The 21,945-nt window shown below is 48.3% G+C and overlaps 1 protein-coding gene across 2 annotated transcripts in view; it reads right to left on the bottom strand.

The window, feature by feature from the left end:
* KIF15 (kinesin family member 15) overlaps positions 1 to 21,945 on the bottom strand; it is a 428,798-nt gene that overhangs the window by 287,302 nt on the left and 119,551 nt on the right. For both annotated transcript variants that reach the window (XM_029589694.1, XM_029589695.1), the window contains exon 9: positions 6,859 to 6,984. In XM_029589694.1, coding sequence (XP_029445554.1) covers positions 6,859 to 6,984 — 126 coding nt within the window. The remainder of the gene's footprint in view (positions 1 to 6,858; positions 6,985 to 21,945) is intronic.

Genomic DNA, 21,945 nt, shown 5'->3' on the forward strand with positions numbered 1-21,945 from the left:
AGGGAGGCATAGAAAAAAGCCCCTTCGAAAAAAACTCGAAGGGGGCTGCAGAAAAGAGGCAGGCTGCCTGCCGGGGCAGAGCAGAGCCGCGGCTGAAGAAAAAAAAAGTTGAAAAAAAGCTTTGATTGACAGCCTGCAGGGCCAGAGAGAGCAGGAGGGAAACCTGCTGCCTCCTGCCTGTCTGGCTGCCGGTTCTAGGCCTGCTAAGACCAGAAAAATTAAAAAATGCTGGTCAACTGCTGCAAATAAGTTAGAGGTAGGTGAGTACCTGCAACTTATTTAAAGTTTAAAACTGTTCCTCTTTTTTTTTTTTTACTGAGCGCAGCAGCGGGTTAAAAAACCCTCTCGGCAGCCAGAGGGGGGAACGAGACCCCGAGAGCCTCGGTCCCCACACCTGGAAGCATCCACGGACTCAGGCTATGCAGGGAACCCCCTCCTGCAAAAGGGGCAAAGCCCCCCTGAGCCGGGCAAGAGCTGGGAGACTGAACAGTCTCCCACACAGAAAAAGGAAAAATCACTAAAAAAAGACCCCTTTCTGTTTTTTTTTGGGGGGTTGTTTTTTTTTAAACAAGCGAGAACCAAAAGAAATACTTGCTTGAGCCTAGCAAAAGACAGAAGAAAAGGCTGACTAGCCTACAGCAGAGAACCGAAGGGGAGATGCTACACCTGCTGGAGACAGACAAATACTGAAGTGTTAGAGGATAGGCTCTGTCCTGATATAGGGCATCCTTCAAGTTTTAATCTGTCTCCACCTGCTGGAAAGGAGGCTCAACCCACAGTCTGGACTGATCCGGGTACGTACAGGGAACAAATGTTTGAAGGCCCTGAAAAAATTCCAACAAAGAAAAGGTTGCCAGGTCCATACTTAGCCCAGGAAGAACTGGGGTAGGAGGCCACTGAGCTGCCTCTCCCGGGGAAGATGCAGCCCCGGAATTGCTAAGTCCAGAGTGCTACCAGATAAGGTCGTGGCTGACGCATCCTCCAACTGGCAGGGGCTGGATTTGGAAAGGTTCTGAGTTTCCAGCCCTCCCTGGGCTTCCTCACAGTGCTGACAGGAAGGATTCTAGATCAGGCAGCACAAAGATTGTTGCTTGTGCTTCTTTGTTGCCGGAGCCATAGTACTCCGTAGCTTGTGCATTCAGCCAGTTAGTGCCTCTCGAGCGCGCACAAACCCACCTCGATGCTCCTAAGTCTAAGCGTCTGGTTGTATACTATCGTATGTGTGCGCTTATGCACGCAGGAGTGCGCGTACCACACATACTGACTGACAATGGGGGAAATGGCGCCACACCAAACCTCGCGCAAGATGGCACCGCCAACCATGTGGAGTGCCCACCAAGCTTGACGTGGAGTCTAGCTCATCGGGGAGCAACTCAACCCTCTCGGAAAACCCCTTCCCTTGCCATAACAGGATCGGGAACAACATTGATACGGTGCGCCGAGGAGACCGAAGGAAAGACTTACCGAAGTCCTTCCTCGTCTCTGAATAGAAGTTTTCTACTTACCTGGGCTCAGCGCTTACCAGCTGAGTAGAGACTGTCTCCGGCTGTGGGCGGAGAGGGCTTGGGCTGTCACTGCCACGCTCTGCTTCCTGCACCTGCTGCCTCTCAGCTGCTTCAGCAGCAAAGTCCACGCCAGGAATCGGCTACCGGACCACAGGAGAGCAGGGCTCGATCTCTCTCCCAATTTAGAGCTAAGTTTAAATTTCTTCTTCAAACTAGTGCTGCAATCCCACTAAACACCACTGCTGGTGTGGGGATAGCACGTCCACATCTGCTAAGAGATCGAGAGATACTGGATGGCTGAGTTCACTGGAGGGGCATATCTAGGTGACGTCCGCTTTGAAATCTGTCTCCATCTGCTAGCAGGGGAACACATAACCCATTGGTCCTGCGTCCATCTGGCTACATGCTAGGAAATGTTCTGTAGGCAACATGCTGCAGACAATTTTAAATATGGTCTTTAGTACATAAGGAAATGGTATGGCAAACTCAAATCACATGTGGATATTTCCCCTGCACTGCATGCAGTAGAGGAAAATCTGGAGAGCTTTCCAGATGAGAAAATCCAAACCTTGAAAGTTACAGAAAGACTGCATGGCAGTATGTAGACACTAAATCACTTTTAAATAAATAAATAAACATGGGGTCGGACAGAACAAGCCCTGGGTATTGGCACAGGCTGGACTAGGCATGGGCTGGGAAACATCCAGGATTCAATAGTTTTACTAAGACTGAAGCCTGGATTTTAGCATCAGCAGATGACAAACTTGAGTCAAACTGGATCTGCAGCTTTGCCACAGGCCAGGAAATGGAATTAGCAGGTAAGTTACAAGGGTGGAATAGTTACTAGAAGTAGGATGGAACTGCAGGTCAGGAACCAGATTCATAAGCAGTAGCAGAACCAAATGCTGGCACTGGTATGGCTGCAAGGAGGAACAGATTAAAGCAGCAAGATGGACATAAACCAGAACTAAAGTTCTAACACCAAAGGTCTCCAGAGTCAGGGTTTGGAACGTAGCAAATCTGATAAGAGTTTGAGTCAGTCTTCAGGTTGCTTTGAACAACCTCCTGTTCTTCTAAAACTCTTGATTGAGCCTCTTTCAATCCCCAATACCTAGAAGGTGTGGCAGGGTTAGGACTCCTGAACTGAACCCTGGGACTGACCCCAGTTCAAGTTCCTGTGTCTGGTTTTCACCCTAACAGATGACCGACATTATAACATGCTGAAAATCTTAATAAAAAATTAGTTCATTCCTCCGTTCCTTGGGTTGACATAGGCTGGGAATGCTATAGAAGGAACCCCAATAATCACACAATGACCTGTAATGATTAGGTCCCATGATCACAAAGTTCCAAAGAACCCTGGTACATGACTCACAGCTGAGAATTGTCACTACAATGTTTGGACTAAGTTGGGGGAGGATAGAAATTGGGGAAAAACTTTGGTTAGTTGCAAATTAGAGATCATGGCACAAAATCCTTGCCCTGGTTCTGGATGATCTGGAAACCCAAGAAGAGCAGGAGAAAACTGCCATATTAAAAAAAACAAAAAAAAAAAAAAACACCACACACTCAAAACCCAAATACATCCTCAAGGTGATAAACATTTTAAATGCCCCTCAAGAAGCAGCATTGAAGGTCTGGATTAAAAACAATCACCTTTAAACATATTTAAAAAATTTGTGATGGGACCAACCCGAGGGATACAGAATCTTTTTGGTTAAAAATACTTATTTACTCATAAAATAGACTGCAGCAAAGCCAATCTGAAGGCCCTGGTTTCAGCCTATTGATGGACCACAAACTCTCTTCCCATGACCAGAGCAACCTGGTCCTAATAAGCTCCTCATCCCAACAATCTTGCATCTGTTTGAAGAGCACCCACTAAGGAAGTTCTAGACTCATTCTCCTGAGCAAATTCAGTGTGGTTGACACCCAAGAGAGATTATTTCTCCTCGTCCCTGGGAAAGGGAAACAAACTTCATAATCCTGAGACTGAGGGAACCAGCAAGACAGATGGAAAAACTGCAGGGGACACATGGGCCCTGGCCCACTGAACCAAGTTTAAGGAACCTGCCATGAAGTCCAGAAGTTGTAGATAATCCTAAGCTCTGAGCAATAAATTTCTCTATGCAACTCAAAATTGGAACCCCTGTACAGGGGAGGTCAGCCAACTTCTCCTAGATCTCTGGACGGAGGTCAGAAGTACATAGCCAGGCCATCCTAGGGGTGCCAATGCCCACAGCAGCCAACTGGGCTGCTGTTTCAAAATCATCATAGGTGGATCTCAGGTCTTGTTTTCTGGCTTCCAGACCCTGTTGTACTACAGCAGAGAGTGACTCCTGTTGCTGCTATGGCAGGTGTTCGTGAGTTCCTGGACCTGTTTCCACAGGTTGCGGTTATATGGGAAATGTATAACTGGTAGGAGGAGATACGGGCAATGAGTATAATGCCCTAAAAGACCTTCCTACCGAAGGCATCCAGCTCTCGATGTTCTTGCCCCAGGGGGACTGAGGCATGGATGCAGGAACACGTGGCCTTTTTGAAAGCCAGAAGAATGCTGGGCTGCATAGAAAGAGGAATATCGAGTAAGAAAAGGGAAGTATTATCCCCTTGTACAGGTCCTTGGTGAGGCCTCACTTGGAGTACTGCGCTCAGTTCTGGAGACCGTATCTCCAAAAGGACAGAAACAAGATGGAGGCGGTCCAGAGAAGGGAGACCAAAAAGATGGATGGTCTTCAGTGAACGACTTATGAGGAGAGATTGAAGAACCTAAACATGTATACCCTGGAGGAAAGGAGGTGCAGGGGTGATATTTATTTAACTCTTTTATATACTGACGTTCGTATGTACATCACATCAGTTTCTACTGTTATAAGGATGGAAATTACATTATAACCATTCATGTAACCGGGGAAAACGGAGTATAACAGGGTGAAAGAGGGAGGAGGGTATGCAGGAACAAAACACATAACTATTGAAAGAAACTGTACGTGAATACTATTTACATTGTTGAATTCTATTTACATTGATGAGGATACATGTGAGGATGTATATTGATATTGGAGGGGTTGGTAGGGGGCGGTCGGGGGGAGGGTAGCGTGTGGGGAGATAGTTGGGATGCAAGTTATTGGTAGGCTGCGTTTCAGAATCAATGACCTGTCAGCTTGCAATCGCTGAACCCAGTGCAAGCCCACTCAACATGAAGCTGCTGCACACAGCCACTCGAATGCAGAGGGTAGACACCTAGATGGTCTTCTTGAGATGTGCTTCCAACTTCCGATCCTGAAAGTCCTTCAGAGCTGTGGAGTCTCATCGGAATAGTGGTCTTCTTGGTAACTGCTGACACGGAAGTATCCACCATAGGAACTTTTAAAAGTTCCAGCATATACTCCGGCAAAGCATATAACGCGTCCATGGCCCTGCTGATCTTCAGGCCAGTGTCAGAAGTATCCCACTCCCTAAACAAGGAACTGACAAAAGGATGAAAAGGAAAAGATCTGGTTGGGCCATGAAGACCAGTCATGACTGGGTCCTCATCTCCCATGGCCGACTCCTCAGGTAGAACCTTATACCTAGTTCCTTAAGAATCACAGGAATCAAGGGGTCCAAGCTCCTCCCTGTGGAACAGCCGTACCACTTTGGGATTATCCCCCTTCCACCATAGAACCTTTCGACAACACCAGATCTGTATCCTGGACTGTTAGCTCCAGATCAGAGGCCGATGGTCTGTCTGCGGGCCCTCTATATCCGAAACCTCGGAGGAGCTATCTGTGGTGGCGGACGGTTCCGGGGCCCCTGGGACCCACTGGATACTGGTAGCCCCAGTAGACTGAGAAGCTCTAGCTCTCTTTGTTGGCCTTAAATGTGCCGTGGATCCCTGCAAAGCTTTAGCTTTTCTGGCTTTATAAACCTTATGTAATAAAAGAACAAAATCCAAAGAGAAGTCAGAGGAGGGATCTGAATCCTCCTGGGAGTCCTCATTGTCAGCAGCAAGAGCTTCCCTAGCTTTCTGGCCTTCCCCCCAGAGGCTCCAACTATAGGGGAGAGTGGAGGAAGGAAATCTCCTCCCCCTTCCGCAGCAGCAGAAAAAGTCAACAAAATAGCCACCATTCCCATGCCCAGTAGGAATGGGTCAACCACTTCTCCCCACTGAGGAGAGCCTCCCAGGCTTGTGGTGTGCGGCCGCATCGATCTTTCCCCTCCCCACGGTGTTCTCTCCTTTGGAGAAACACTGGGAGCACTGGTCATCGTGGGAGAGAAGCGCACGTGTCTCCACATACTTTTTTCTCGACCCGCGTGGCACGACCTCTCCTCTGGAACATGTTGCCACAGGTCACAAAAAGGAACTCACCCTAGGACACTGGAGGAAAGAGGGAGAAAGTGAAGAGCTGTCCAATCAGCCGAAAGAGAGAGGACCAGGTAGAGTGGAGAGGGCCTGCCGTACTAAGGCTGCCTTTCCTACCACTCAAACAGTATCCCTCAAATATATTTTACACTTTGTTTTTGTGTAAAAAAAAACAAAAAAACAAAAAAAAAAACCATAAAGGGCACTTCCCTTAAAGACATGGCAGCAGGCTCTGATTCTCCTCTAGGATAATGAACCAGGAACCTCCAGGTATCCACCCTGACCAGTGCCAAGGTACCGAGCAATTAAGGGTCCCCAACCCCCTGCTCGTCCACCTCACAAACCAGAAGGGATGTTCCACCAGGACCTAACAACCCCCTGGGCGGCATACTTGAGTCCTTTCCATCTAACTTCTTCCTTTATTTTTTTTTTATTTTTTTAAATCAGACTGCAGGTTTTGCACCTGCATCATCTGCTGGAGACAGAGAAATACTGAGGGACTACAGGTGGCACCTTGTATTATGTGTTAGTAAAACTGTCTCCATCTGCTGGAGGGGAGGCAAAACCCAGGATTCTGAACTGATCTGGGTACATACAGGGAACACTAACCCATTTCATAGAAGCCACTGAACAGCTTTTAGAACTAGTGAACTTAGAGGTGAAAGATGTAACCCTGTGCCAATTCCCTTGAGCCATCAACTCTCCTTGTTTGCCTTGACTGTTTTATACTACTTTTAAATAAAAAATTACAGAAAATAAATCTACTACACACTTTTCCAGTAAAGATTTGGAGAATATTAAGCTATGTTAAAGTTTTAATCACACAACAAGTTATTTTGAAAAAGGACTTTAAACATACATTCAGCTCGAATGTGTCTGGAACAGCGAATGTTCTTAACTAAGCATGTGCCGCAAAAATAGAGACAGCTTTAATACTGGAATGCACAGATGAATTTGGCCAGCATGATTATATTCACAAATGTTTCAGAAAAGATATTTTTACAATACCCGCAACAGGAAAGTGAGTTTGGAGTCCCGATAGCAAATGTGCCGCTGCTTTCCATTAGATACATCAACAAGTGCTGTAATAACTTGTCCAAGGCAGCTCAGTGAGCGGTTTATGCTTCCTGCCTCCTGAAACACAAAACAAATTATACAATTCAAGTCTTAGCATGTTAACTTTTTCAAAATTAAAGTTAGCATACTGTACAATCAGGATTTACTTCACTATATTTACATGCACCATTCAAAAGTTACAAGGTAAAACATTGCTAGAATCAGTCTGGCACTAAATTTAGGCAATTTGATATCTAGTGTTCAGATCTAAATCTTCAATGAATTATACTTAAGATAGGAAAAATTGGTTATCTGCTAATTCTCTTTCCTTTAGTCCTACTACACCAGTCCAGACTGATAGGTTTTTGTCCTTAATAGCAGATGGAGACAAAGAATCAAAGTTTCAATGTATATTACTGTTCTTAAGGCACTGTACCATTTGCAGTCTTTCACTAATTGTAACAAAGTTAAAATAACCCTTTATGAGCAGAGGACCAGCCAAACTGAGAACCCAAAATTGGCAGGAAGTCCCAAACAATACATTATCTTACCAACCTGAATATATACAACAGACAAAACATTCTTCAGACAGAATGGGTGGGCTTTTGGACTGGCCTGATAGGACTAAAGGAAAGAAAATTAGCAGGTAAGAACCAATTTGTCTTCTCTCTTCATCCACTAGACCAGTACAGACTGATGGTATATACCCAAGCTACCAAAATCTGGGAGGGAAAGACCTGCTTGCAAGATGCTTGCCCCAAAGAATCCTTTACCCTGCCCCTGAAGCAAGAAAGAGCAGCCACCTGAACTTTGAGTTCAGAGTCAAGTCCTTCTGCAACTCCTTTTGCAAAAAGGCTAGAAATACCAGTACCGAAGCCGCAAACACAGACAATCCTGTCTCCAGATACCAAGATACAAATACCTTCCATGCTCACACATAAGCCAGGGAAATAGAAGCCTTCCTAGCTTAAAGTAAAGTAAGATGAAAGTCATCTCTTTGGAATAGCCCTGGTCTCTCAATCTTCTCTCAAGAGCCAAGCCAAGGAAAATTGGACCCTGATGTAGGCATACAGGAACATGGTTGAATCTCAAAGGATCTTATCTTGAGTCTTAACGTTTTGGTGAACCAAGGACTTCTAGGCCAATCCAAAGCTACAAGAATCACCTAACCCTATGATTCTCTATCTGATGAATCGTCCTGCCTATTAGAGGCCAAGGTGGAAACACATACAGAACAGCTTGTCATGGCCACTGCTACGATAGAGCATTGAAACGTTAAGCTTCTGGCTCTCTTCTACAACAAAAGAACCTTAGGACCTTGGAGGTCTATGTGGTTGTCATCAAGTCCACCTGAGGAAACCCCCACTAGAATGTAATAAGGGAGAATACCTCCTGTGCAAGCTCCCATTCTCTGGGATCCAAAATGTGCCTGCTCAGAAAATCCACTTGCACATTCTCCATCCTAGTGATGCAAGAAGCTAACAGTGCTAACAAATGATGCTCCACTCACTGGAACAACCTCAAAACAAAACTGCCTGACTCTTGATCCCTTATGTATGTAGTGTTGTCTGACAACATTCACCGCTGTTGCCATGAATAGAGGAAAAAAGTCTAACTCTTATGATTGCCTTATTTCTAAATTGATGAACCAAGATGCTTCCATCCAACTCCAAAGACTTTGTGACATGATCTTGACATAGGGCTATCCACAGCACCTCAGAATGATATCCGTAGTGACCACTATCCATTCTGGAATCTACCAACATATGCCCCTGGACAAACTGGCCTTCTACAGCCACCAAGCTACACTGTGTTTGGCCTCCACCAGAAAAGGCAATCTGACTCCATAATTCTGTGACTAAGGATTCCATCTCAACAGTAAGACCTTTTGCAAAGACCTCATCTGCGCCACCTCCCAGGGATTAGAGCTGGTGTGGACGCCATCAATCTCAGCACTTGCAAATAATCACAGGCTGTTGACACCTTGTTCCGCAAGAATTTTAAGACTAAAGCCTGAAGCATGATTTTTCTCTCTTTTTTAAGATACATGTATTCCCCTTGTGCCAAACAGAGCTCTCAGATTTTCCTAGACCAGTGAAGGGCCCCAGCTTGCTTTTCAAAAAACTGATGACACAAAGTCCTGCAATACCTGTACCATTCTGGAGATCACTCAAAGGTAACCCTCTTCTGACTTTGCACAAATCAACCAGTCATCCAGATACTGATGCACCATGACTTTCGAAAATGTGCAGCTGCCAAACCAAAGGGAAGAACTAGAAATTGGAAGAGACTACCAGCACAGCAAATCAGAGAAGTCTACGATCTTTCCAAACTGAATATGCAGTTAGGCCTCCAATAGATCCAGAGATGCCAGGAACTCCCTTGTTTTCATTCCCTCTAACTGACCGGAGAGTTTCTGTACAAAAATGTGGCACTTTCAGGGAAGCATTCACCATCTTCAAATCTAAAATGGGACAAAAAATGGAACCACCCAAACTTTGTTCTGCCTCTGGTGCCAGGACTACTGCTGCCAAACAAAAGTGGTCTAGTGTAACCCTGACAGTCTTCCTTTTTGTCTGGATGAAAAAGGGGAGACCATGAACAAGTCTACCATGAACAAGCAAATTCTAATGCATAACCATCCCTTACAATGGAAAGGACCCATTAGTTCATAGATATTTGGATCTATTTGTCATAAAACTGGGCTAACCATCCCCTATTTAAACAATCAAAGAATGGACCCTCTGAATTTCAGTGCAAACCTTTAAGCATTCCTAAGTTTACACCAGCTATATCTCTAATTAAAGTGCAGCCTCCATGAAAGGCATGGTCTTTCACACTATATTGCTTCTGAGAATTCTTCCCTGGGTGATAGCACCTAGATTCCTGAAACTTGGGCCAACTGGAAAAGGACTTTCGAGATCCCTTGGGCTTATCCTTTGGTAACTCATGAGCTTTGCACTCCCCAAGATGCATGATGAGCTTCTCTTGTGTCCCCTCCAAAGAGAAGCTTTCTCCGAAAAGGCAAACTGCCAAGTTACAATTTGGATGGAACATCTGCTGCCCAGTTACACAGCTAGAGTAAATGCCTAGCCACAACTAAAGACACCATGCTTCATGCCGATGTCCTAATCAAATCATATAAGGCACCAGAAATAAAGGCTATGCCAGCCTTCAGCAGTTCCATCTTCTGCTCAGAAATATCTTCCGTGTTGGCAATTGGGAGCTGCTGCACAAAGCGCAAGTATGTCCACGCCATAACTCTGGACCAAGCAGCATAGAACACCAAATCCACAGCCTCAAAAGCCCTTGAGATTAATCTCAATCTTCTTGTCCTGGGCATTCCACTCCCTTTAACCAGAAGCAGCCTTTATTGTGACAGGCAGCAAGGCAGCCACCCTAGAAAACGTCAATCGCTCTAAAGCCTCCTTCGGCAAGGGATACAGCTTTGCATGGCTCTGTAAATGTTCAGTCCTGCTTCTGGAAAATCCCATTACACAGAGACTAATACTCTAGCAATTCTGGGCTAAGGAAAGGATTTAGTGGACCTTCTAAAATGGGATCCTGTTCCTCCTGATCCAGCTTTTTCTCCTCTTTAATAACCAGCTCCACCACTACAGCCTGAATAATCATAACAGGCAATTCCTCCCTTTTAAGAGACTGACCACTTTAGATCATCTCATTTGGCTACAGGGATCTCATTCTTCTTCTGAAGCCTCTTGATCCAGATCAGGTCCCTCTGGAACTCACCCTGGAGGTGTCTCCCAAAACAATTCACCCTAGATGCAGATTACAAATTTGATTTATATTACACTTTTCAACACTTCAAAGCAGATTACATACAGGTGCTGCAGAAATTTCAATATTTGGCACCAAACTATGCTGCTTATAGCAAGAGGAAATTGCAGAAGAATTCCCCCCAGCATTCCAGAGTTCCAAATGTGCCAGAACTCAAGCCATTTTAAATGAGGTCTTGTGCAGAAAAAGTTTACAAATTCAGGGAGGAAAGGCTCCTCAGAAGCTTTCTCTACCCAATCTAGGAATGCAGACAATAACCACATTCCCACACGGCATGCTAACATCCCCCCTCCATCAGAACTAGGACCAGCGGATCAGTGAAGGCCTCCCTGCCTTCCCCATCCAACTTAGGAGGACTCAATATCGGCCAGTCCCACTCTGTTTTGGTCACATGCAGCAGGCCCTGAATTGGAGCCAGCCGGTAATTTATTAGAAGCTTCCTTCCTTGTCTCAAGGGCCACATGGAAATCCCCATGACCAGCCCTCCCCTACTTCTGTGAATGCTCTGCAAAGGCTAGAATAAACCCGCACTAGCCCCCTCATGCGGGCCACTTCTGCCTGCACTCAGGAGACAATGCTGTCAGCACTGCACTACTCCAAAAAAGACAGCCACTTACTCTCTTCCGATGCCGCAAGACCCTCCGAAAGCCCCCACACCATGGGAAGACTGCTGGTCGACTGAAGCAGGTCACCCCTATTCAGAGAAACTAAGCACTGCAATACTATTTTTATTTATTTATTAATATGTAAAAAACTTTCTTCAGGGGAGGAAGGAGGATTACCATCTGGCTCCTGCACAGTTCTCCCCGGAACATCCTGGTTTGCCGGAAGTCCTGAATGCTGTATCCGACAGAGGTGCTGAGTTGGCATACAAAGACACTTGCCAAAAAGATTTGGGGGGTTTTTTCTGACAGGAATTTTTGCTGACAGAAAAGCAGCTGTTCCATCTTTTTCTTTATTTCAGTTATGGTGAAGAGGTTGGCTTCGTTCCTCTTGTCCAGCTTTTACCTCTTTTCAATTAACTATATTTCAAGTCATGAATCCATGGAACAGCAATTGGGTGCATCACTCGCTGCAGATTCTGTTAGTGAGTCAGCAGTGAATCAGCTACATCTTGAAACGACTCAGTCCTGACGATCGTCCAACTCCTCTATTGCTGCTGGACACGGAGTAATTTTGGATCAGAAATGGCTTCCGAGTCTTGGGCCAGAACTTTGCCCTTAACTGTTGAAAGGGCTCACTTCTCCTCATTAACCTGACGCTCCTTGGAATTCCAACTTGGAGAGACTTGCATTATTACCCTGGAAGATGTCTGTAAGGCTATTAGATTCTTAGAGAAAACTGAACAACAGACGATCTTTGGTGGAACTTTTTAAAGGTCAACTCACTGTGGTATAAACTAGTTCAGTTGAGCACAATGAAATAATTAAGTCCTTGGAATCTCAAAATTCTGAGTTTCAAGAATTTAGAGTTGCTACAGTTAAAAATAGTATTATGATTCATTGGAGACTTCAAATTTTTTTAAAATAGGTCTTGATTACTAAGTTTGCGTATACTAAATTTCCTAAAACTCATCTTCCCCTTAGAATTATTTAAATAGTACATGAAAGAAGATATTTGTAATGCAGAAGATTCTCTCCCTTCCCCAGTTAAAGCTTTTTATTTGCCTTTTAGGGGAAAAATAAATGAGGGTTGGACTGATGTATCTTCTTAGACCTGATGGCCTCAATCTTACTAGTTTCTTGGAACACTCTACTTAAGTGATTCAAGAATGAGCTACTTTATTAATTACTTGCTCATCTGAAATGGAAAAAAAAAGTCTTATGAGGCTTTTCTTTCACAGGCCAGAAAGTCTGGGTCTTCCAGATGTTTGTAAACAAACCCAGGCTAGGAAGAAAGCTTTTTTTTTTTTTCCAGCTTGGGGAAATTGAGGTTGCTATATGGGGATTTTATTCTTTAAGATACCAAGCAAAATGCATGGTTAACTTGTCTAATCAATTGAAAGCTTAACTAATCAATTGAAAGCTTAACTTGTCTAATCAATTGAAAGCTTAACTAATCAATTGAAAACTTAACTTGTCTAATCAATTGAAAGCTTTCTTGGACATTAAAACGTGAGGCTTCAATCATCAACTTCTGCATTATGTGACTAAATCTTGGTATTAGTATGCTTTTCAATCAGCGTGTTATTAGTGCTATTTTATTTTTCCTATTATATAGTGTTCTCTCTTGCCTTTTATTCCTCTCTTGGGGACTTGTTTATGCTGTTTCTGACATTAAAAATGTTTGGGTTTTTTCCTCCTGTATTTGCAACTGGATGTGAAACCTCATTTCTGAAGAGCGTTTAATTGCTTGTTGTATAGGTATACCTCAAAGATCCAAGAACACCAGAAACTCTCCCTTCCTTACACGTCACAATAAGAAAATTATTCCTCACCTGCTAATTTTTGTTCCTGTAGTACCATGGATCAGTCCAGACGGTGGGTTATGTCCCCCGTCCAGCAGATGGAGTCAGACAAAAAACTCGAGAAGGGGGAGGTCCTATATAACCTCCCTGCCCTTACCCTCAGACCTCAGTATCTAGCCTAGCAAAGCTAATAGGAGAAGAGGCGGAGGGATCAATCATCCAATCATTCTCAATATAAGGCAGAACACAATAGATAGGAGGTCCCCGAATCAAGGCGCCCCAGGGGGATTTGCCAACAGGACTGAGGAACACAGAACAGCCCTGAATCCCCAGGAGGACCACCGGAGTATCCGAGAGTACAGACGAGCAGAGGAGGACCCCCGAACAGCCCCCCACTTCGGTGCATAGGGCGTGTCGTCTGGACTGATCCATGGTACTACAGGAACGAAAATTAGCAGGTGAGGAATAATTTTCTTTTCCCTGTATGTACCAGGATCAGTCCAGACTGTGGGATGTACCAAAGCTTCCCTCCTATGGGTGGGCCGAAGACAGCCCTGCTCAAATGACACTATCCCCGAAGGAACCCGGGGATGGCGCCCGAACATCCAGGTGGTAGTGCTTCAGGAACGTGTGGGGCGACTTCCAGGTGGCTGCACTGCAGATCTCCTGTAGGGAAACAGACGTACTCTCCGCCCAGGAAGTAGATTGCGAACGGAGGGAGTGCGCCTTGACTCCCAATGGAGGAAGTCGACTGGCTCCAATATAAGCGGAAGCGATCGCTCCCTTCAGCCAACGTGCTATGGTGGCCTTGGAAGCCATGCGACCCCTCCTAGGACCCGACCAGAGGACAAACAAATGATCCGAGAGCCGAAAGTCATTGGTGGTCGCCAGGTATTGCATCAAACAGCGTCGGACATCGAGCTTGCGAAGCTCTCTGGAGTCGGAAGAGGAAAATGAAGGTAGCTCGACCGACTGATCAAGATGAAAAGCCGAGACTACCTCAGGTAAGAAGGAGGGCACCGTGCGTAAGGAGACCCTCTCCTCCGTAAAGCGTAAGTATGGCTCCCGGCACGATAATGCTTGGAGCTCAGAGACGCGGCGCGCCAAGCTGATTGCTACCAGAAAAACAGTCTTGAAGGTGAGGTCCTTGAGGGTGGCCCCTTGAAGGGGCTCGAAGGGTGGACCCCTGAGGGCCCGGAGGACCAGGTTGAGACTCCAAGAAGGACAAGGTGGCAGCTTCAAATGCCGCACCCCCTTGAGAAATCGCATAATATCCGGATGAGAGGAAAGCAGCGAATCATTCCCGTCGTGGAGTAGGGCCTCCAAAGCCGCCACCTGCACCCTGATGGAGTTATACGCGAGCCCCAAGTCCAGGCCACCCTGAAGGAACAAAAGTATCTGCGCCGAGGCACGCGCTGGTTAGATGGACCGCGAATCGCAATTCTCGAAAACCTTCCAAACCCTTACATACATAACGGAGGTGGATGTCTTGCGAGCCCGAAGAGGGTCGTAATCACCGGCTCCGGGTAACCTCGACGTCAACTTACGCCTCTCAAAAGCCAAGCCGCAAGACAAACGCGATCTGCCTCCTCGAAAAATATGGGACCCTGTCGAAGGAGACGTGGGAGATGTCCGAGTCGTACCGGGCCCTCCACCACCAGGTTGAGCAGGTCCCCGAACCACAGGCGCCTGGGCCTCTCCGGCGCCACCAGAATTACCGGGCCCTGATGAGACTCAATCCTCCGGATCACCTTTCCCACTAGGAGCCATGGAGGGGAAACGTACAAGAGGACCTGGCTGGGCCATGGGAGAACCAGAGTGTCGACCCCTTCCGCGCCGTGGTCCCTTCTCCGGCTGAAGAAGCGGAGCGCCTTCGCATTTGCCGCTGTGGCCATGAGATCCATGTGAGGAGTCCCCCAGCGGTTCACGATAAGACTCATTGCTTCCTTGGAGAGCTCCCACTCTCCCGGGTCGAGGTGCTGACGGCTGAGGAAGTCTGCCTGTACGTTGTCCCCGCCTGCAATGTGCGAGGCCGTCAGGCGGAGCAAGTGGATCTCTGCCCACTGCATCAGCTTGCCTGCTTCCCATGCGACGTGTCGGCTCCTCGCACCCCCCTGGCGATTGATGTAGGATACCGTGGTTGCGTTGTCCGAGAGTATCCTGACTGCCCGATGATGAACCAGATGAAGGAAACCCTTCAGGGCTAAATGGACCGCTCCGGTCTCCAAGCGGTTGATGGGCCACTGCGCCTGAGCCGCCGTCCAACAGCCTTGTATGGAGCTGGATCCACAAACCGCCCCCCAGCCTGCCAGGCTGGTGTCCGTGGTAACCACTATCCACTCCGGCATCTCCAGCGACACACCCTGTGCCAGGTGGTGAGGATTCAGCCACCAGCTGAGACAGACGAGCCGGCGCCGGGATCACTGCCGAGAGACAGGATTCCACCGGGACAACAGGGACCACTGGAGGGGACGGAGATGCGCAAAGGCCCACGGAACCAGGTTGATCGTGGAAGCCATGGTTCCCAGGACTTGCAAGTAATCTCATGCCGTGGGTCCCGGGAGTGATGCAAAGCGACGAACCTGCCCCCGCAGTGCCTGGGCTCGCGCTGGCCGAAGGAACACCTTGCCCGCCTTTGTGTCGAAGTGTGCGCCCAGAAAATCCAGCGACTGGGATGGTGTAAGGTTGCTCTTGCCGAAGTTGATTATCCACCCCAGGGAGCTCAAGCAGTGCACTACACGTTCCACCGCCTGGAGGGCCTGGGTCAGAGATTTCGCCCGAATGAGCCAGTCGTCCATGTACGGGTGGACCAGGATCCCTTCCCTGCGAAGGTCCGCTGCCACCACCACCATGATCTTGGTAAACACACGTGGAGCTGTCGCCAGGCCGAAGGGGAGGGCTCGGAACTGAAAATGCTGCCCCAGGATCTTGAAGCAAAGATAGCACTGGCAATCCCGATGAATCGGAATATGGAGGTACGCTTCTGTGAGGTCCAATGAGGCAAGGAATTCCCCTGGGTGGACTGCAGCCAGCACCGACCGGAGGGTTTCCATGCGGAAACGCGGGACCCGGAGGGACTTGTTTACCGTCTTGAGATCCAGAATGGGTCAGAAAACACCCTCCCTCTTCGGCACCACGAAATAGATGGAGTAATGTCCTCGGCCCAGTTTGGAGGCGGGAACCGGAACTATCGCCCCCAACGCCCGAAGGCGCTCGAGTGTCTGGCAGACGGCCCTTTTCTTGAGAAGAGAGCCGCAAGGAGAAAACAGGAACCTGTCCCTGGGCACTCGGGCAAAATCCAACATGTAGCCGTGCCTTAGAATATCCAGGACCCACTGATCTGTCGTGATACGGAGCCACTCTTTGTAGAATAGAGCAATCCGGCCCCCTATCCGTGGGGTCGGATCGTGAGCCCGCCTGGCGTCATTGAGTTGTCTTCGAGGAGGGACCCGAACCCCGGCCTTCCTTGCCTGGCCTGCGCCCTCGAAAGGACCGGTTCCAGTGATGTGAACGAGAAGATGGGGCCCAGGGAGGCTGCTGTTGCTGCCTCGCCGTGCGCACCCGGCGCTGGTTTCTGAACCGATTCCTCGCGGATGGCCCAAAGGGCCTCTAGGAGCGAGGCCTATCCTCCGGTAGTTTATGTACCACATTCTCATTGAGGGACTTGATGATTTGGTCCAGGGTCTTCTCCGAAGAGGAACTTGCCCTTAAAAGGAAGCGACCCTAGGCGAGCTTTAGATGAGGCATCTGCCGACCAATTGCGGAGCCACAAGAGGCGACGGGCCGAAACCACCGTTACCATAGAGCGTGACAAAACTCAGAGAAGGTCGTATAGAGCATCCACCCCATATGCCACCACAGCCTCAAGTCTATCCGCCTGCTGGGCCTCTGCGGGCGGCAGGGTCTGGGAGGTGAGGAGCTGCTGCACCCAACGAAGGCATGCTCTCTGCACCAGGGAGCTACAGATGGCCGCTCGCATCCCCAGCGCTGAGACCTCAAAAACTCTCTTGAGATATACCTCCAGCTTTCTGTACTGGAGGTCCCTTAACGCCGTGCCGCCCGTGACCGGGATCGTGGTACTCTTTGTGACAGCCGATATGGCGGAATCCACGGCCGGTACCTTTAGCAGCTCGAGGAAGTCCTCTGGGAGGGGGTATAGTTTCTCCATCGCCCTGCCGACATGGAGCGTGGCCTCTGGCGTATCCCACTCTTGAGAGATTAACTGTAAGAAGGTGGGATGTGTCGGGAAAGCCTTGGAGCGAGGCTTGAGCCCCGCCAAAAGCGGGTCCCCCTTCTTCGTCCCGGGATCCGCTTCCACGGGCTCCGGGGGAGGATCGATGTCCATCTCCTGTAAAATGTAGGGGATAAGGTCATCCAACTCAGCCGCCTGAAAAATGCGGAGGACCCTCGGATCGTCACCCTCCACCTGGGACGCCAGGGTGGGATCATCCCCCGCCAGGGAAGGGTCTCCCCCCTGGGGGGCCAAGCCCTCCGAAGCCCCAGGTGGGTCCCCGGGGGGACACGGCATCAGCGAGGATGGCTGGGCATTGCCCTGCGGCTGTAGCTCCCTGAGGGAGGGTCCCGTGCGTGCCAGCTTGGGGGGGGAAGGGGCCCCATTAGCAAGGGCAGTGAGAGGTTCCTGCTCTGCAGGAAAGCCTGATGCATCAGCACCACAAATTTGGGCGAGAACAAGGGTAGCCCCAGAATGGGAGCCCCAGAATGGGACCCCCCCCCCCCCGGGGTTCCCCCCCCCCGGGGCAGCTCCCTGCTCCATAACCGGCCCAAATGCTGGAGGTGCCGCCAAGACCGGGTCCCCAGGGTCCTGCTCCAAACCGCCGGCCTCATCCTCCGAAAGCAAAATGGCCGCCGTTTCCGCGCTCAGCGGGAACGGGGCCTGCCGTTTACGCGCCACGCGGTCCTCCCCGCGGGCGTCTGCACCATCCCCCAGGAGCGAACTGCCATCTTCGGCCGGCAGACAGCTGGTGCAGAGTCCCTCCCGCGAGAGCCGGCTCCCCTGCCGACCGCAGGCGGAGCAAGGAGCTCTCGGCATCCCCAGACACCGGGGGGGGAGGTATGTGGCAAAAAGATGCGGCTCCAAGCCTTGCTGTCCCTCTGAGCCGGCCCTCGTGCTCGCGGATCTACGCCCCCCCTCCCCTCACCAACCAGAAGGAGCCGCCGGGGAAAACAGACCTCCCAGTGGCTGGCGGTCCCGGGGAATGGAACGTCGCGGGGCTGCTGGTCGGGAGCGAGCGAGGTGGGGGGTGGGGGAGTGGCTAGCACCACTAGCGTGCACCCCGAAAGGATCCAGCGCGGTCCGGGGGAACCAGCAACAACAAGCTGCAAAGGAAAGAACAACAAGACTTACCCCACAAACCTGCAGCAAAGGCAAGGGCGGGAGAGAGAAAGAAAACAAGCTGAGGAAAACAGACCTGTCAGCAAGAACCCTGCTCCCTGGAGGCGGGTGGCTCCGTCCCTCCAAGCTGCTAAATTCTCTCTTTTACCCTTTTTTTTTTTTTTTTTTAATCCCTCCAGTGAGCCTAGAAACCTAAACTCAGGTGCTGGGGACAAACCGTCCCCTGTTCACATCTGCTGGAGTCAGACAATTCTGAGGTCTGATGTAAGGGCAGGGAGGTTATATAGGACCTCCCCCTCCTCGAGTTTTTTGTCTCACTCCATCTGCTGGACGGGGGACATAACCCACCGTCTGGACTGATCCTGGTACATACAGGGAACACAAGTTTCCATATGAAAATGAGGCACCCGCAAAGAAGCTTTCACCTTCTTCAAATCCAAAATGGGAAGAAATGTGCCTTCTTTTGGACCACAAAGTAAATGAAATAACACCCCCGACCTCTTTCCATCCAGCACCAGAAAACATAGCTGCCAAGCGGAGAAGACTGTCTAAAGTGGACCTTCTGCCTCCCTCTTTACAGGAGAAGCATAGGGGGAAACCAGGAATGCATCAACCACTGGGCACACAAATATAGTCTTCTCTTATCACAGAAAGCATCCATTGATTTGTTACTTTGGTCCACTATTCATAAACAAGACCAAATAAGTGAGGAATAGACCAACTGACCTTCATTCCAAGCTCTTAAACCCTTCTAAAGTGGAGATCGAGCCATTTCTTGTACCCCTTCAACCTCAAAAGGACTGAGATTTCCCAGTATGCTGACTCTGTGAAGAACTACTCTTCCCTGGACAGTAACTTCTCACTTCACAAAATTTCTGCTTGCCAGAGAAAGTTCTACTAAGTTGCCTTGGGCCTATCCTCAGGTAACTAATGGGCTTTTAACTGCCCAAGATGTTTGAACAATTTCACCAGAACTTCACCAAAACAGCAGCTTTCCTTCAACAGCAGACTTCCCAGCTATGATTGGACAAACATTCACCACCCAATTACGCAAAGGAAACACTTAGCCCAAACCATATTCCTGGGCACAGTCGACAACAAATCATCAGCCATGAAAGCCATACCAGCTTCTAGCTACTCTCTCTTTGTTCGAAAGGCTTTTCTCAGAGTCAGCCAACAGAATCTGCTGTTCTTAGTACAAGTATGCTTGCACCATAAGACTACTACAGACAGCCGCCTTGAGAGCCAGGGCACACATCTCAAAGATCCGCTGAACGTATATTTCCATCTTGCGATCTTAGGCATCCTTAAGGGCTGCACAGCCCTCCACCAGAATTGTCATCTTTTAATGACTACAGAGACTAAAGCATCCACCCAGGGCACCTTTGAAAGCTTTACAGCTTCCTCAGGAAGGGAATACAGTTTCGTCATAGCAATTTGTCCATCAGAACAACCGACTGCAAGATGGACACCCCCTACCATCTGCTAGAGACCGAGAATACTGGCAGGCAGCACGTGGCACAGTAATATATACCTAGAGATACAGTAAAACTGATTCTGTCTTCATCTGCTGGTAGGGGAGAAAAAAAAAAACCATCCATCTGCACTGGTCTGGTAGACTATAAGGAAGGCAGCTATTGAAGTACAGCGACAGCTTAACTGCATGATGCAAAGCATTTCATCTACTAACTACTAGCATATTTTTGTATGGAGTAATTTAAAATAATAAATCTAAGAACGGCATAATACATGAACAAACTATAATTTAGTGGAAAAAGGAAGAACACCATACCCTAGATTATTCCTGGTAAAGATGGGCCAAAAATCAGTAATCATAAACCCTATTGAGGAATGAAATTTACAAGGAAAATTGGACTGCTAGTTTCCTGGGCTGAAACAATTGCAAAGGAAAATTGGTTCTTACCTGATAATATGTGTTCCTGTAGTACCACAGATCAGTTCAGACTCCTGGGTTTTGACTCCCTCTCCACTAGATGGAGACAGAGAAGTTTTGAAGGACTCTGCCATGTATACCAAGGTGCCACCTACAGTCTGACAGTATTACTCAGTAACAAAGCAGAATGGTACCAAAAACAAAAACTAACTATATACAGTAACCTAACAACCTGAATCAGATTACTCACCCCAATTGGGCCCAGAACCAGTTGAACACAGAACAAGAATGATCTGCAGACCAGAAATAAACCAATGCTGAAAAGAGCGGACTCTCCATTATCTCTATACTAGGGTGGGACTCTGGACTGATCCGTGGTACTACAGGAACACACATTATCAGGTAAGAACCACTTTTCCTTTCCCTGTACGTACCCAGATCAGTCCAGTCTCCTGGGATGTACCAGAGCTTCTCTTACCTGGGATGGGATCCGGAGAGGCCCAAACACCTTCTCCAAATCCTCCTGTACCTGGGGCCTGGACATCCAGCTGGTAATGCCTGGTAAAAGAATGCAAGGATTTCCATGTAGCCGCTCTACAAATCTCCTGCGGCGAAACCTGTTGGCCTTCTGCCCATGACGCTGCCTGTGCACAAGTAGAATGTGCCCGGAGACCCACTGGTAAGGATATGCCATGTAGCAAATATGCAGAATTTATAGCTTCTTTCAACCATCGAGCGATCGTCGCTTTAGATGCCATATTACCCTTTTTGGGGCCACTCTAGAGCACAAAGATGATCAGAGACACGAAAACTATTGGTAACTTCCAGATAACGCATCAAAACCCTGCAAACATCCAACTTCCTTAAATCCTTAGAAAGGGGATCTGCCTGGTCCAAGTCTGAAAAAGATGGGAGTTCCACCGATTGATTTAAATGAAAGGAGGAAACCACCTTTGGGAGGAAGGAAGGAACCGTTCACAAGGATACCCCAGAATCGGAAATCATCAAGAAGGGCTCCCTGCATGATAAAGCCTGAATCTCGGACAACCTTCGAGCAGAGGAAATCGCTACAAGAAACACCATTTTCAACATAAGGACTTTCAACGTTGCTCTCTTTAGAGGTTCGAAAGGTGCCGTGCACAACGCCATAAGAACTAAGTTTAAGTCCCAGGACGGGCAAGGATGTTTCACTGGTGGGCGTAAATGCTTCGCTCCCCTAAGGAAACAAGAAACATCTGGATGCGCAGACAACATTACTCCCTGTTTAGCGCCACGTAAACACCCAAGAGCTGCCACCTGCACTTTTAAGGAACTACACGACAATCCTTTAGCCAAACCAGCTTGAAGAAAACCCAAAATGTCCGGCACAGATGCCTGGGTAGGAACAATCGCACGGTCGTCGCACCACAATTCAAAAATCTTCCATACACAAACATGTGACAGGGAAGTGGAAGTTTTACGCGACCTCAAAAGCGTAGCCACTACAGAGTCCGAATATCCTTTTCCTTTCAGACGCTGCCTCTCAAAAGCAATGCCGCTAGTCAGAATCGATTGGACTGGTCGAAACAGACGGGCCCTTGATGCAGC

This window comes from Rhinatrema bivittatum, chromosome 2, assembly GCF_901001135.1.
Source record: "Rhinatrema bivittatum chromosome 2, aRhiBiv1.1, whole genome shotgun sequence".
NCBI classification, from domain to species: domain Eukaryota; kingdom Metazoa; phylum Chordata; class Amphibia; order Gymnophiona; family Rhinatrematidae; genus Rhinatrema; species Rhinatrema bivittatum.